The sequence below is a fragment of the Varroa destructor genome, unplaced genomic scaffold, assembly GCF_002443255.2.
Source record: "Varroa destructor unplaced genomic scaffold, Vdes_3.0 BEIS01000003.1, whole genome shotgun sequence".
Lineage (NCBI taxonomy): Eukaryota > Metazoa > Arthropoda > Arachnida > Mesostigmata > Varroidae > Varroa > Varroa destructor.
The window spans coordinates 40,953,659-40,969,918 of NW_019211456.1; the positions used below are offsets into that span (position 1 = coordinate 40,953,659).

At 43.9% G+C, this 16,260-nt stretch overlaps 1 protein-coding gene across 7 annotated transcripts in view; it reads left to right on the plus strand.

Moving 5' to 3' along the window:
• kst (spectrin beta chain, non-erythrocytic 5 kst) overlaps window positions 1-14,173 on the plus strand; it is a 77,085-nt gene extending 62,912 nt beyond the window's left edge. For all 7 annotated transcript variants that reach the window (XM_086983571.1, XM_022799796.2, XM_086983572.1 and 4 more), the window contains 13 exons: window positions 669-861; window positions 1,013-1,239; window positions 1,395-2,170; window positions 2,351-3,141; window positions 3,346-3,851; window positions 4,037-8,078; window positions 8,271-8,560; window positions 8,724-9,416; window positions 9,685-9,932; window positions 10,182-10,605; window positions 10,804-11,394; window positions 11,709-12,126; window positions 12,433-14,173. In XM_086983571.1, the coding sequence (XP_086839697.1) occupies window positions 669-861; window positions 1,013-1,239; window positions 1,395-2,170; window positions 2,351-3,141; window positions 3,346-3,851; window positions 4,037-8,078; window positions 8,271-8,560; window positions 8,724-9,416; window positions 9,685-9,932; window positions 10,182-10,605; window positions 10,804-11,394; window positions 11,709-12,126; window positions 12,433-12,812 (9,579 nt within the window). In that variant the 3' untranslated portion in view covers window positions 12,813-14,173. The remainder of the gene's footprint in view (window positions 1-668; window positions 862-1,012; window positions 1,240-1,394; window positions 2,171-2,350; window positions 3,142-3,345; window positions 3,852-4,036; window positions 8,079-8,270; window positions 8,561-8,723; window positions 9,417-9,684; window positions 9,933-10,181; window positions 10,606-10,803; window positions 11,395-11,708; window positions 12,127-12,432) is intronic.
• Window positions 14,174-16,260: the final 2,087 nt, after the last annotated feature.

Genomic DNA, 16,260 nt, shown 5'->3' on the forward strand with positions numbered 1-16,260 from the left:
CATCGAAGGTACCGTAAAATTTATTCAGTGAAACAGGCTGTCTGTTCATATAATATATGTATGAAGTGTAAATGAAATAACTCTTGGAGATACTACATGCATTGAAAGTTCGAAAGCCCAAGCTGCTGGGTCTACGGCCCAATATACTTGTATATCTTCTAGGTTCAGTTGGTAGTATGGTTGTATAAATATAAGACTTACTGACACAACAGCAGTAAAATAGGTGTCCTTGCATAGACAGGCATGCGCTGCAACTGTAATATAGAAACCATACATGATTTATTCGCACGGTGAGCTAGGCTGGAGTACTCATTTAGTTACTAGCATGTAGAGGGGTTATGGTACTGTTCATTATTACAAGCACCTACATAACAACGGTAGTAATTTATTATAAAATCGGCTAGTTGCTGACGCATATCTCCTCGAAAACAAGATTCAACAAATAAATACTCAGTGCGGGAGTGTTCTTTCACTAATGAAACCAGCCGGACATAGCTTGGCCTAAAGCGCAAGCTTAAACATTAATAAATATGTGTACTCTTGTCTTTGGATACGAAACAAATTCGATATTTAGAAAACAATGTCCTATGAATTTTGCAACACGTATCTAGACAGTGCAGACAGACAGGCAGAATTTCATTTGTGCTGGTACGTCGATTTTCATGTAGGAGCTGACTCTGCTGAATAAAACTAATCAGGACTGGTGGAGTATTCGCCGAGCCAATAACCATACAGGTTTTGTGCCCGCTAACTACGTTGTTGAGATAGCGCCGAAAGTCGTAGAGAGAATTGTTCGCAAAATGGTACCGGTCCAAGAAACTCGTTCCGTTAAGCGACCAGTCAAGAAACTCCGTCCGCGTGGTAAGTTCCGCAACTTTATGGATTTAGTAGACTTCATTACGGAACTACAGCTTTGCGTCTAGATGCGCTAGCTGAACGCCAGGCAATATGACTGCGCCTACATTTTGTGGTAACTCTACTTATTTGGTTGTGTTTTGTGAACTGCATATAGCATCAACAGATTTAGGCGTGGAATCGAGGCAGAAAAATATTGAAAACATGTACGAACACATAGTCGACCTAGCCGCGAAACGGGAGGAGTTATTAAATGATGCGATTAACATCCTTGACTTCTTCGACAAGTGTGACGATTTCGAAAATTGGATGAAACAAAAAGTGCAGTGCATCCAAACGGAAGATCCCAACGATACCGTTAACGATAAGAAGAAGAAATTTGGGGTAAGTTTCTACAGCTGACCGAAACCTTACTTTGTTTGTGTTGGCTGACGTAGTTTCTGTATGGATTTGTCCAATCCTTGATACGAACCACTGACGGTTTCAGGAAAATTAAGTTCACAGCGCAGTAATTTTGCTATAATGTATGTTATGTGTAGAGTTTCGTTACGGACATTTCGGCATCGAAGGCGCGCCTCAACGAGATCGAGGATCTAGAGAAAACGTTCGTCCAGCAACGACACCCACAACTTGCTGATATTCGGCGCAGAAGCAAGCGGGTCAAGGATATGTTTAACGAAATGAACAATATTAAGTCTCGTCTTGAGAAATCGCTTGACGGAGCATCGTCAGTTGAGGTATTTTATCGCACCGTCGAAGAGGCTAAGGATTGGATGAGTGAGAAGATTGAAAAGATCGACACGGAGCTTCCTCTAGGATCTGATATGAAGACGGTCCAAGCTCTACAACGACGGCACGAAAATCTCGAACGCGAGTTGCTTCCAATTAAAACTAAGGTGAACACAGTCATTCACATGGCTGACTCGGTCGCCGGGCAACATCCGAATGAACGAAAGACCGCTGAAGCCAAAAAGCAGGAAGTGGTCGCTATGTGGCAAGATGTTTGTACAGCGGCACAACAACGACGTGCCAATCTTGAAAACACACTCGGTTCACAGGTGCTGAAAAACTCTGCCAGCGAGCTACTGAACTGGCTGGCTAGCGTAAAAGGACAGCTAAACAGCTATGAGCCTGCGTTGGATGTAAGCACCGCAGAGGACCTTCTCAAACAGCACGAAGATCTCCTGCCTGATATCCAAGCTCATGAGCCTGGCTATAGGGATCTCGACGATCTTGGCAAGAAGCTTGTTGCGACGAATCCCGATGTCGCCCCCCTACTCCGAAGACTGAAAGAAGAGCAAGACGCTATTAAGAGGTAAGACAGCTTGGTTCAGTATGCGTTTCCACATTAGAATATCAATGCGTCGTCTGTGACATAGTCGATTATCTTGATTAAGCAGCTGAAGCTTCAGCTATACTAAGACCGTGCCTACCAACGTTGATGTAGCAGCTCACTGAGCTAGCTTTTAACTAAATGCTATTTGTATTCGTTTAGGGGATATTTTGAAAAGCTCTCGCACTTGAAGCAATCGCTCGATCTACAAATATTTATGAAGGAAGCGAATTCGATCGACTCGATTACAGCCTCACATATGAATGTGCTGAAGCGTACAGGATTCGGTCAGACGCTTGATGAGGTGGAGAACTTGTTAAAGCGGCACGACAATCTCGTCAGTACGCTAATCAAACAAGATGAGAAGGTTCGCGAATTTAAAGACATCGCTGACAAGTTGGCTGAAGCTAAACATTATGAGACCGCCAAGATCCTCGAAACCCGCGATGCGGTCGTAGGGAGACGCAAGAGCTGTAAAGATGAAGCTTATGCCGTTCGCCAAAAGCTTCTCGATTCGCACGCTTTCCAAAAATTCAAAGCGGACGCCGACGACACGTTGAACTGGATTGTAGCAAAAAAGAAGATGGCTAGTGATGAGAGCTACCGTGACTTAGGCAATTTACAACGCAAGCTCAAGAAGCACGAGGCGTTCCAGGCTGAACTTCGTGCCAATGAGGAACGAGTTGCCTCCGTCAACAAGGCGGGCAAGGAACTCATTCATCACAAACACTTCAAATCAGATGACATCGAAATGCTTCTAGACAGTCTTAATCAGGAATGGGCTGCGGTTCAGAAGTTGAGTGACGACAAGGGCGACAAGCTGAAGCAAGCTGATCGACAAAAGCATTACTACAAATTTCTGGACGATGCTCAGGGTCGACTTGATGATATTGAGAGGAGGCTACAGGCAACCGATATTGGTTACGACTTACGTAGCGCCAAGGACCTTTTAGGTAAGGATAAGACCGTACAGCTTCATAACTCTGCGTCATGGTATATAAATATTAACAGACGGTAGCAAGTAACATTTTTGGGACACTTTACTTTTAGTCTTGGAAACAAAAAGCTAGATCTTATCTCATACGCCTTCCTTGAACTCATGGTAAGTTTGAATAGTATGTATAGATTCTAGCTGGTTGTGCGATCTATTACTGCAGCAAAACAACAAGCTATCGAAAACGACATGGCCTCGGCTGAAGCAAAGATTGCTGATCTTGCTAGCCATGGAGGTCAGCTGGCGAAGGACGGCCATTTCGATGGGCTCAATATTGAAACTGCGGCTCGCCGTGTTCAAGATAAGCTACAAGCACTGAAATCACCCGCCGAAGAGCGTCGCAAATATCTGAACGATTCGGTGCAGCTTCATCAGTGTAAATTCGATCTCGATAGCGAGGAAAAGTGGATAGAGGAACATACCCCGCCACAGAACACGAAGGCCGAACAGAGTGCATCACTGACGGATGCGCAGAATGCTATGAAGAAACATGAGAAGTTATCTCGTGAAGTGCAAGCACACCAGCCTCTCCTTGAGAAATTCCTGCAAACGTCAAAAGCCATTGAGACTAACCAGGGCCGAGGAGACAGTCCGATTACCCGAGCCGCAGTCAAAAAAGATCATGAGGTCGATGCACAGCCAAGAGCAAACTGGAAGGATCTTCTCCAGGTTAGTTCGTTTCTACGTTCACACCAGCGTCCAGTTGCGAAAATAAACAAACAAGCAGAGAAGAAGGAAAAATAGCAACAACAACGCAGTTAGCGTAGTTTGTAGCACCTTCAATTTATTCGTTTAGACACCTAACGACGGCTATTTTAAATATACTTTTATATTTGATGAACTTCCGATTTCAGCAATTGTCTAAAGATGTGGGCCATAAAAGGACGGCGGTCGAGAATGCGTGGGAGCGTCTTCAAAGGGAGCTAAAGAAGAGGCGGGCGGTACTCGAATCTTCGGTCAGAGCACAGCAGTTCTACACGGATATAAACGAGATCGAACAGTGGATTAACGAGAAGACAAATTACCTCATTTCGCCAGATTTTGGTCGAGACGAGGATAGCGCAATCAAGTTGCTCACGAAGCACAAGGCGTTTGAACTCGAGCTAGACAGCTACTCTGGTCTTGTGAACGAAATGGGCAACGTTGCGCAGAAGATGATCGACCAGCAGCACCCTGAAGCTAAGACAATTTCCAATAAGAACGCAACTCTTAAGCAGCAGATCAAGAATTTGCACAAGCTTTCCGCTCTTCGTCGGCAGAAACTTCTCGAGTCAAAACAACATCATGAATTTATTCGTGAACATCAGGAAATCCTCGATTGGATCAAGGATAAGATGACCATAGCCTCTGTCGAGGACTATGGACCAGACTATGAACATCTACTTGAGCTGCAAGCCAAATTTGACCAGTTCGTCATCTCAGTTCAGGCCGGAGAGGAACGATACGTGCAGGCGCTTGTGTTGGCCAAAAAAATTACTGAAAATAATGCTTCGAACGCTGTAAAAGCCGAAGAGTTAACAGAAGAGTTGCAAGAAAAGTGGGAAGACCTTCAAGATGCAATTGAAATCAGAAAAGATAAACTACAAGGAGCCGGCGAAATCCACCGTTTCAATAGAGACGTTGCCGAGGCTTTGGGGCGTATCCAGGAGAAGTTCGCTTCTATTCCCGAAGATATTGGCCGTGACCTAAAAGCCGTCCAGGAACTTCAGCGAAAGCACGAGAGCTTTGAAAACACGCTACTTGGTCTTGAAGGACACCTGCAAACGTTAGTTGACGATGCCAACCGACTTCAACGGGAGTATCAGGGCGGAAATGCTACGCATATCAAGGAAAAACAACAGCGCGTCGTGGATGAATGGAATAAGCTTAAGGACATTGTCACTAAGAGGAAGTATACACTAAATGATAGTCTACGATTGCAGAAGTTCCTGACCGCTTGCCGAGACTTTGAGAATTGGGCTAATCAGCTATGCGTATCTTTGGCGGCTCGAGAAAACCCTCGAAGCTATGAGCACGTTGAGGCACTGAAGAGCGAGCATCAGAACATTCGTGCCGAAATCCAAACTCGCGATGACAATTTCGTTGTTCTCGTCAACCATGGTATGAAGATGAAGGAAACTAATCACTACGCGTCTGATGAGATCGACCGACGTGTACAGTCGCTTGAGAAGACTCATGAGAAGCTTTATCAGCTTTTCGATCAGAGAACCTCTTTCCTTAAGCAACTGCTAGATCGTTGCTTCTTCCTTCGAGAAGTTAAACAGATTGACACCATGTGTGCTCAGCAAGAAGCCCAGCTGGCAAGTAACGAAGCAGGTTCGTCTGTTGATGAGGTGAAGCACGCCCTGAAGAAACACGAAGCTTTTGAGAAGGTTTTGCAGAGCCAGGAAGATAAAATCATTACCATGAAAGATCATGCTGAAGCTCTCATCAAGCAAAACCACTTCGACAGCGCTCTTATAAGTCAAAAGCTAAGTGAGGTTTTGGCTAGGCGAGAAAAGGTTGTCGACGCTACAAACCTCAAGAGAAGGGAGCTACTTAGATTGCTTCACCTTGCCGAATTCCTTTTTGATGCTGAGGAAGCTCAGTCTTGGATTGAGCTACGTAAGAAGAAATTGGACAGCGAAATTGAGGCAAGTCATGGGAAGGTTACGCTAGAAGAAAAGATGAAGCAATTGCAGAAACATCAGACATTTGAAGCCGAGCTCTCCGCCAATCGATGTAGTATCGAGGAACTCCAGCGCAAGGGCCAGGAGTTGATGCAGCAGGGACACCGTGATGAGGTCGCTCAACCGTTGGACAAGCTACTTAAGTCATGGCAGCAACTCATAAAACTTCTCAAGGAACGTGGTATCGGTTTGGAGGAGGCCCAGGATATACTTGAATTTAACAATCAGTGCAACCAGGTAGAGTCTTGGATTCGTGAAAAAGGTCTCATGATTCAAGCAGGAGACACTGGTGTAGATTTCGAGCATTGCACCACCTTAGAACGCAAGTTAGATGATGTGGGTTCTGACATGAGGGTGGACGAATCACGTATTCAGAAGATCAATGGACTCGCAGATAAACTTATAGCTAGTGGCCACAGCGGAAAAGAAGCTACACAAGAAATCGAAAGAAGACGGCGAGAGATCAACGACAACTGGAGAAAGCTTCAAGGAGCACTTGAAGATTATCGACTCAAGCTCAAATCTGCGATGAAGGTTCATTCGTACGTTAGAGACCTCTCAGATACAATGGATAGAATCAAGGAAAAGAGCGGTCTCCTGCGGGCCGAGGAAAATCCAACAAGCCTTGCGGTTGTGGAGTCTTTACAGAGGAAACAAGATGCTATCGAGCGCGAAATTGAGGAAACTATCTCAAAGAAGCTAAAACACCACGAACAGCAAATGGAGGCTCTGATTAAAGCTCAGGCTGTTCCCTGTAATACACAAGTTCAGCCAAAAATGGATGAGGTTCGGTCACATTGGAACGAACTACGTGGTCTAACTGAAGAAAAACGTATTCGTTTGAAAGATGTTTACGATGTACATAAATTCCTTAACGACGCTAAGTCACTAATTAAGTGGTACGATGAAATGAGATCCGATCTTCAAGCTCAGGAGCAGCCACAGAACTCAGCTGAGGCTGAACAGCTCGTTTCGATTCATGACGAGCGAAAAGCGCATATGAATTCCAAGAAAGAAGTGGCTCAAAAAATTTTAGCCGATGGAGAAAAACTTCTGGAACAAGCGAAAGCGGACGACTTCCAGAGATCCAAGACACTCGACGCTCAGATCGACCAGGCAATTCAGTCCATTTTATCAACTTTGAATGACTTAGATGGATGTTGGGAGGAACGCAGTTTAGCGCTTAACGAAAACAAGCAGCTGCTTCTTTTTAAGGAACGGGTATCTCACACCGAATCATGGTTGCTCACCTGTGAAGGCTTCCTTAACAATGAGGACATCGGCGATTCCATGACCAGCGTACGTGCATTGCTTGGTAAACACGCTAATTTTGTTAATACTCTCCAGGCCCAAGGAGACCGCGTTGACCAACTGGGCGTCTTTGTTGATCAGCTCATTGAATCGGGCCACCATGATAAAGATTCCATCGAGACCACGTACGGGCAGCTAGTCAAGCGGAGGGACCGTATGAGACAACGACTTGCTGAAAGGGCAAAACAGCTACAATCTTCGCAGATCCTGCAGGTGTTTTTGAGGAACGTTTATGAGCTGGAGTTTTGGATTAACGAAAAGATGCAAGTCGCGCTTGATGAAAACTACCGCGACTTTACCAATCTGCTATCAAAGATCAAGAAACACACGGCATTTGAAGCCGAGGTGATCGCGAATCAACGTCGCTTAGACAATGTCATGGAAGAGGGTGAGCAAATAGTTACCACTCAAAACTTCGCCGCGACTCAAGTTAAAGCACACGTTGATCGAATCCAGGAACTGTGGCAGGAATTACTCAAGGAGGTCTCGGTAAAGAAGGCCCGCCTCAACGACTCATACCAGTGTCTGCTATTCAACTGGATCGTCGAAGATTGCGCTAACTTCATTCACGAAGTAGAAATACAGCTAAACTCAGAGGATCATGGTAGAGATTTGACTTCTGTAGAAATTTTGCTCAAGAAGCATTCACAGCTCGAGACACAAGTGAACAATTACTCAGACAACATTGAACGCGTCAAGCAGCAACGTGATACACTAGTCAAGAATGACAGTTACTTGGCGGAGGAGATTGAGGAACGAACGAAGGCCATTGTGAAAAAGTACGATGAACTAACTGAGCCAATCCAGACACGCCGTGAAAACCTCGAGGAGTCACTCATTCTTCACCAGTTTATCGACGACGTCGAAGAAGAGCTGGCATGGATACAACTTCGTCTGAGTATTGCCACTAGCAACGGTGAGTGTTGCCGAAATAGTTAATATCGGATGATTATATCACGTGAATTGTTTAATATGAACGTAATAATTGTATATAAGTTATACCAGCGTTGGTTGAGGAATATCTTCGTCGAAGGCAGCAATAGTCCCCACTAGCCTAACATATATATAGTCCTAATAATCGTGCCTTCTATGTCGTCTCAAATTTTAGATCTGGGAGAGAACCTGAATGCGGTACAGGCGTTGCTGAAAAAACACAAGAACTTGGAAAACGAGCTGCAAACCCACGAGTCCGTTGTACGCAGCGTGTGCGAAAAGGGAGAACAGCTTGTACAAAGCAAACATCTGAACGCGGAGTTGATTGCTGGAAAGATCGATCAATTGCGCAGTGCATGGGCTGCCCTGCGTGAGGCCTGCTCAGTGCGACGCGTAAGGCTTGAGGATAGCGCCGCTGGACAGGCTTTGCTTGCAGACGCCGCTGAGGTCGAAGGATGGATTAAGGTAAGCCTTTAATCTAACTGGTATTTAGCTTAACTAGTCAAGCTATCTTGCTTAGTACTGACTGTTGAAGTAGCTAGCCAACTTGATTAAATGGAATACATGAAAGTAGTCCGATCTTCATACTTGCTCGCCGTATGTTCATTCAAACTTCAATGTTTCATAGGAAAGACTAACAGCATTGGCGAGCTGTGATCAACTCAAGGATGAGAATTCATGCTCGAAGGCCGAGAAAAAGGTTGATATGGTGCTTCGCGACACCGAGAACTTTAAGCAACACGTCGTTCGACTGCAGGAGCTCGCCGAAATGCTTATCAATGCAAATCATTTTGATTCGGCTAATATCCGTGACCGCGTCACCAATGCTGAGCAACTCTGGAAGACTCTCCTCGAAGACATTAAGGGGAAACAAATAAAGCTCGGTGCCAGCTATAAATATTTTGTCTTCCTGCGCCAGGTCGATGATACCATCGAATGGATGAATCAACAAATGCTTATTGCGTCGTCGGATGACTATGGAAATGATGCCGAACGGGTGGATATGCTTGCGGAAAAGTTTGATGCTTTCATGAAAGGACTCGGTTCTACTGAAGAACGTGTCCTTCGTATCGTTGAGACGGCACACAAACTTAAAAACCAGAGCCACAAAGATTCCCAAGCGATTGAGCGAAACTCTGACCGAGTTAGCAAACTCTATAGAGAACTCAAGGAATGTGCCGATCAACGAAAGGATGCCCTGATAGGAGCCAAGCAAGTACACACCTTCGGCAAGAACGCAGATGAACTCATCGATTGGATGATAGAGAAAGATGCTGTCATAAACACCGATGAATGCGGCCACGACCTCGAGACCATACAGGTAACACAATCCAATCGTGCTGCTGTCAACTTCATTTGAGTAACGCCTATCAAACAATGGCCAGCATGATATCTTATAGATGATCTTTTAGATACCTTGGAGTACTGCTAATTGATATAAATTACAGTATTGCTTATTTAGCTAACAATGCAACTGCCAAATAATCATTGAGGTATGTCGTGTATTTTCTATGTGACATTAATGTAAGCAGCTATCCATCCTACAAACCTTTTTTTACCTTCATCTGGATATGTATGTGACATTTTAGCGTAATGCTCGCCTACACGAAGGCTTTGAACGTGAAATGCATGCGATACGAAAACAAGTCGAACAAACGTTGCTTGAAGGCAAACAGCTCTGGGATACTTTTCCCGATGCCCGAGACCACTTGCAAGAGAAGCGCGATGAAGTGCAGAGCATTTTCGAACGGGTTCAGGAGCACTGTCACGAACGGAAGGAGCGACTCGCGCAGGCGGAGCAGGGCCAAACGTACTTCGACGAATACAGCCAGCTCATGTACGGCATTAATTGCCTATTTTTTTAATTTGTATATGCATAGCTCTTTGATCAGGTCGCCAAGCGAGATAGGTAACTCCATCACGAGCATCGATACAGGATTGACTTGGCCTAAGAGCCTGTAACAATATCCATAGGCAGATAGCCCATGAACCCCTAAACAATCACGCGTGCAGGTGTTTGGCGCGTTCGCGTACGCCTATTTATTTGCAGTAGCTTAATTATTTCTTATTTCATTTTGCAATACAGAGCTTGGACAAATGAAATGTTGGCCATCATCACGGCGGATGATCTGCCGTCCGATGTGGCGAGCTCTGAGGCACTGCTGATTCGCCACCACGCTAACAGGAAGTCAATCGACGCTAAAAAGCCTGCATTTGAGCGCTTTGAGCAGGACGGTCAAAAACTAATAACAAGTGGTCACTTCATGTCTGAAGAGGTGCGCGAACGTATGATACGGCTCGACAACTTCCGAGCTATCCTCGAAGAGACTTGGGACCGCCGAAAGCACGTGTATGATCAAAACCTTGACGTGAGAAAGTTTATGCGCGACGCTGATCAGCTTGACGCTTGGCTGACAAGCCGAGAGGCAGCTTTGACTGATTCAAACGTAGGAGACTCCTTGGAAGCCGTCGAGGATCTCATTAAAAAGCATGAGGATCTTACTAAAGTTGTAAGTGTACCGCTGAAAATTTTAACACGAGTAAGTGAATAGCTCTAAGAAACAACAAACAAAAATACAAGATCGTGTTATACAATAACTTTTCCATTATGTAACGAATGGGTCCCATTTTAGATAAACAGTTTGCAAAAAAAATATTCGTTTGAATATATGCTGTTTTATAATACATGCTTTCTTATCGTACCATAGATACTATCACAAGAGGAAAAATTCAAGATCCTACAGAGACAGACCCTACTTGAAAAGGACTTTGCTGAGCTTAAGAAACGGGAAGAACAAGACCGACAGACTCAACAGCAAATGCGTGAGAAAGATAGACTCGATCAGCTTCGACAGGTGGAGCAACGTCGCGTTTTACACCACCGTTGCAGGGACTACCTTTCGCCGACCGACGATGAACGCGGTATTGGCCGCTCTGGTCTCAGCAGAACCTCGTCGCAGCGAAGTATGGAAAGTGAAAGCAGAATTGGCCTGCGTCGTGTCGAAAGCATGAGGCCCTCGACAGACGCAAAGAACTATAGCGTAGTCCGTCGCGCGCCAAGTTTTATTACGCGTCGCCGAACCTCAACCATCTCACAGCGCACTGCCGAACTGCCTCCTAGTGATATCGAAGGGTTATTAGATCGTAAACACGAACTGCAGATCGGTGGCAAGCGCGCCCCCGTACGCAGCTGGAAAACGCACTACACTGTCCTATGTGGACATATGCTGGCTTTCTTTAAGGACCAAGAGGCGTTAAGGCTGAAGGATACCAACATTCCTCCTATTAACTTGGGCAACGTAAGTGTTGGACTTGCTTGCAGTGGGGCTCATTCAAGTATGCGCAAGTGCAATGCGCAACGGGAAACAATTGGTTTATTGACACGTCTTGTGTCGATATGTAAATGATCACATTTTAGTCTCAAACAAATGGTTTTTACGTGTATCCTTATATGAAGTTTTATTTGCTTGCTGTGCGATTTTTACCTAAATGCGATAAGGGAGGTGTGCTGATAAGCGTGTATTGTATATCGAGAGTCTCTTATAACAATTTCTGGTCTCCCATTTAAAACCGTTCTCACTTCCAACCTATTCTCTTCAATATATCGATCCAGGCACATGTTATCAAGGCAACGGATTACACGAAGCGCAAGCACGTCTTCCGTCTGACGCTGTCGGATGGTTCGGAGTTCCTGTTCAGTGCACAAAGCGATGAAAAACTAACGCAATGGGTAAATAAGATTGCATATCGCGCAGCACTACCCCCTTCGCAACAATTAACGGGGTATCAGAGTCAGATGAGAGCACCATTGGAGCCCACACCTGAACAGCCGATTAGTGGTAGCGAACGAAGTACGCCCACCAATTTCGAATCTCGCTTAAACTCCTCAATCGGTAGCGTCAGCCCGACACCAACTTTGCCCGAGTGTGTCATTGAGGGCAATGGTAATTGTTGGACGACAACAACTACCTATAACCCCGGAAGCGTTCAGGACAGGATACAAATGTTCCAACAGCAGCAACAAGAGGATGGTAAGCGGACTCGCAATAGAGACCTTTTGTCAAGACCTGTCGTGCACGAAGTTGAAAGCCGGTCTCATTTGGTGAATTTAGTATATTTGTAATGGTTAGCTATTTATAAAAAATCAGTCTTTAATACCGCACATAATCAAGCTAACGATAAAAAAGACTTTGCTCAAAAATTATAGCTGCATACACCGTATAGTTATTGGCTTTTTCAAAAGTACAAAAGATACACAGATTGATATGGACTAGAATAATAAAACGCAACATAATTATTAAATTTTTAAATTTTAAAAAAAATTGAATAAATTACAGACTACAGTCGCCCAGCGTTCAGCAACCTTCCGCCTAAAGAGCCTGTGTATGGGAACGTAGGTGCTGCTTTCAGTGACGAAGACCACGAACGCAACCCCAACCCCAACCTAAGTCGCACAACATCTTTGCCCACAGGAATAAACCCTACGGAGAGTCTGCGGTCACATTCCTCCTCGACACTTCGATCCGAAAGGGCTGAGTCAGCCATATCGACCGATTCACAAGGATCGCATAGGGATTCAAGACGACGAATCGGGATGTTTGGCAGTTTCTTCCGCAGACATCATAACAGCCATAACATCAACAGTAATAGTAACAACAACAGCAGCAACAGCAGCAGCAACAACAACAACAACAATAACAACAACAGTTCCCATTAAAACCACGTCGTTCGGCATACGACGGCGTGGTACTCAGCTAATAATGCACGTAGACGCAGCAGTATAACGCTGTTCCAGAAGCACAAGACGTTACTTCGCTTCGTAAAACGCACCCAAGGAGGACATTTTTTAGGGCGATGTAACATAATTGCCGTGCGGTATATTAGCGAAACGACGGCAAACACGACTTGGAAGTAAACGATCGAGTCACTATGCAAATGGAATGAGGACAAATGGCGAAAAAATAGCATTCTCTCAATAGCAGGACGCCACTTTTAGAAGCAATTAGGTTATAGTATAGAATGTCACTAAATCTGTAACGTTCGTCGATTTCAGGCTAAGAGAGAATGAGCTATTTTGGCCTACCATTAAAATGATATATATTCGAACCAGCTGTTATGCAGCACTAGGATAATACGATAGCTTTAGGTAATATAGCGCGGACGTTTTGATAGAAGCGAGGCCGATTATACGAGAGATATCTGCACCCGTTTTATAATCAGAAGAGGGTAAATATCATCTTCTAATTTACATTAAACCTAGCTTGGACAAGCTGATGGTGATTAAGTAGATAAGAGACTCCGTACATTTGTTTTTTGCACATCTCTTTAACATTGTCTTATCCGTTAAATAGGTAACACACTTTTACAGATGAACTGCTTTTAAATTTTTATTTGATTCATACTTGAGTATGGAATAGAATATTTACATCGAGTAACAAATACTATTTACACACAGGATAACTGACATACGTTATGTTACACGCGATTTTTTGGCAAGCGTCGGATACTATAAATAGGCAGACGGTATTAAATAAAGTCACTGTTGCGCTGATATGATAATAAAGATAACGAACTGGATAGGAATCGTATGTCTGCTCGTTTCGCAGATTTCCCGTTTGTATGATTGCTACGTTATTAACTAACGCACGACAGAACAACAACAATAACAACGCAGTTTGCAGACGACGTCAGACTCGTCGGTGTTGAGGTTCAAAGGCTGAATGATTTCGTAGAATAGAGGTTATGAGATATAATCGTGACGGCCTCAGAACACTGTCGAATACATAAATATTATATATATATATATACGGGCCACCTATGCTGGGTAATCACACGTAACGCCGTCGTTAGGATAGGAGAAAAAACACTGCAGTAGCAGAGAAAAACAAGAGCACACTAATCAGTAACAAAGAAAAGTGTGTATTAACGGCAAACATTAATCGAAATATGCCCAGTATTCTTATGAAGAAGCACAACTATAATAGCAGAGCTATACATGAGATAGCTTGCAAATGCGTAACATGTCTGTGAGTGAATTATCGAATTCGATAAATAAAAAAAGCTGTTATTATTAAGTGACTTGTGGGTTTTTACTGTGGATGTAACATGTTTGCGGTTTCAACAAACAAAGTAGCTTCAGCAAGAGCTAAAGCACGTTTTGATACGTGCTTCGTTTATTGTTACTAAGTAGACAGGATTAGCCGCGGGAATGTGAAAGGTGTGGCAATGATGTTCCCAGCACCGAGGCGTCGAGGCTGAAGCGAGACCAGGAATCATTTTGGTTCATTTTCATGCCGTATTACGTAAAAGAAAGATGTCTCCAATCGCTTAGCTCTGTCCATTTTACTATCGGGCCACTTCGGAGCGTACTTATAGCTTTGCCGTAGTTTTACGGCAGGCTGGCAGTAGCACCGACCGTTTATACATAAGCAAAATGGTAAGCCGATTATATATAGGTACCCAAAATGAAGTGTCTCTAACAAAGTCGTTCTCAAAATTTCAGTATGTATTCATTTTTCCAAATAAGGGATAACATAAAACCAACACAAACAGTAGAATAGATAAGGCCTCCATACATGTTTCGCCACGCTGAATGCACTAGGCCGTAAAGCGCTTATAAACTGCGTTCGCAGACGTGCCGCATATAACCTATCTTTAGCCTAAAAAAGTTCGACGCTATTTTGTATTAGCAGAACAACTAGAAGAGACATTTAACAACCTACAATATTGTATTACAACAGCGAGAAAGTAAACAAAACATGGGACTTCTAAGAAACTTGTATGTCGCTCACTATAACAGTTAGTTCCACTCAGTTACTCTGGAATAGATTCGGAAGAACAAAATAAAACGGAACCATCAAGAATTATAGTTCTTCCTACCAAGAACTCCGAATTAGCTTTCTGACTATAATATTCAATGTAACCCGGATCACCCCGTTTGCCTCGAACCAGCAGGCGCCATTCGGACGCCAATCCATTTCCCATAATACGTGTGATTCTGATCGCGTTAGCAACAACGACAATGAATGTCGCCGCGCCGGCGAATGAGAATTTCGGATCGACGGAAATGTAGCAGTACAACGTTAGCGCCGCTGACCGTCCATTCTGCCACCCTGGCCCGGCTCTCCCAGCATCTCTGATACGCAGCCACCGTCTGTGGGCCGCAGTTCTGAGGCCCTCCTTGCAGAAGACTGTGGAGGCAGACGGCGACGGCGGCAGCTGTCAACATCGTCGTTTCAACAACAAGCCAAAAGTAACCCCATCTTCGGTACTTCTACGTCTTATGGTCTCTGCTATTACTACGCTAGCTATACTTATCGCAACGATAATAACAGTAATAGGCTATTTTATTTAGATTTAATGGCGAAGTGAGTAAAGATAAGAAAATGATGCTTTAATAGGATCATTATGGTGGGGCGCAGTAATGGGTTCAGATGACGTTGCAGCTGCTACAATGGCGAGAGTCCTGCAGGATATCGAGTGCGAGCTTATAGTTTTTCTGCTGTTGAACTATGATAGGGTAATAGGCTGGCAATCGAGAAAATCAAGTAACACTGTGTGGCAGTTATAGTCTAACATTAGATTCTTAAGGAGACAACAATGCATATCAAAAGACATATATATTTGTTTTTATTTTCCTTAAGCTCGCTCGATAAAATATCCTCTCTATTCGTGCAGAAACATTTCGAATTTATCGAGAGCCAATATTGCGGATAGGAAGAATAATGTCGATGATAACAATCCAAGAGGACAATAAACGTCGGTCCTAAAAAAATCTCAACTAGCCGGATATGACTTTAAACCGTAATTTATTTCAAGTTAACAACATTTTAAACTTAACTTGCATATTATCTAGCATGCATTATAATGCTCTACTATAGCTATGCAATACTGACGGTGACGCAATCATGGAATCAAATGACCGTCAATTAGCGTCGGCTGCCTGTCTGTCATAGCAAGATTTTCACTTCTTCTAGGTACGAAATATTTTGTGCGAAAAACATACGAAACAAGTGCGTATAAAAACATATTGCTAGTAGTTCTTTTTAGGCTTATTTTAGTGGTTTTTAAAATTCATTCCTAAATCCAAAATTTATTAGTGAAATCAGACCAGCTTCGATAGGGACAACACGGTGTTCAGCTCAATGCGATCTCTGCGCAAAACC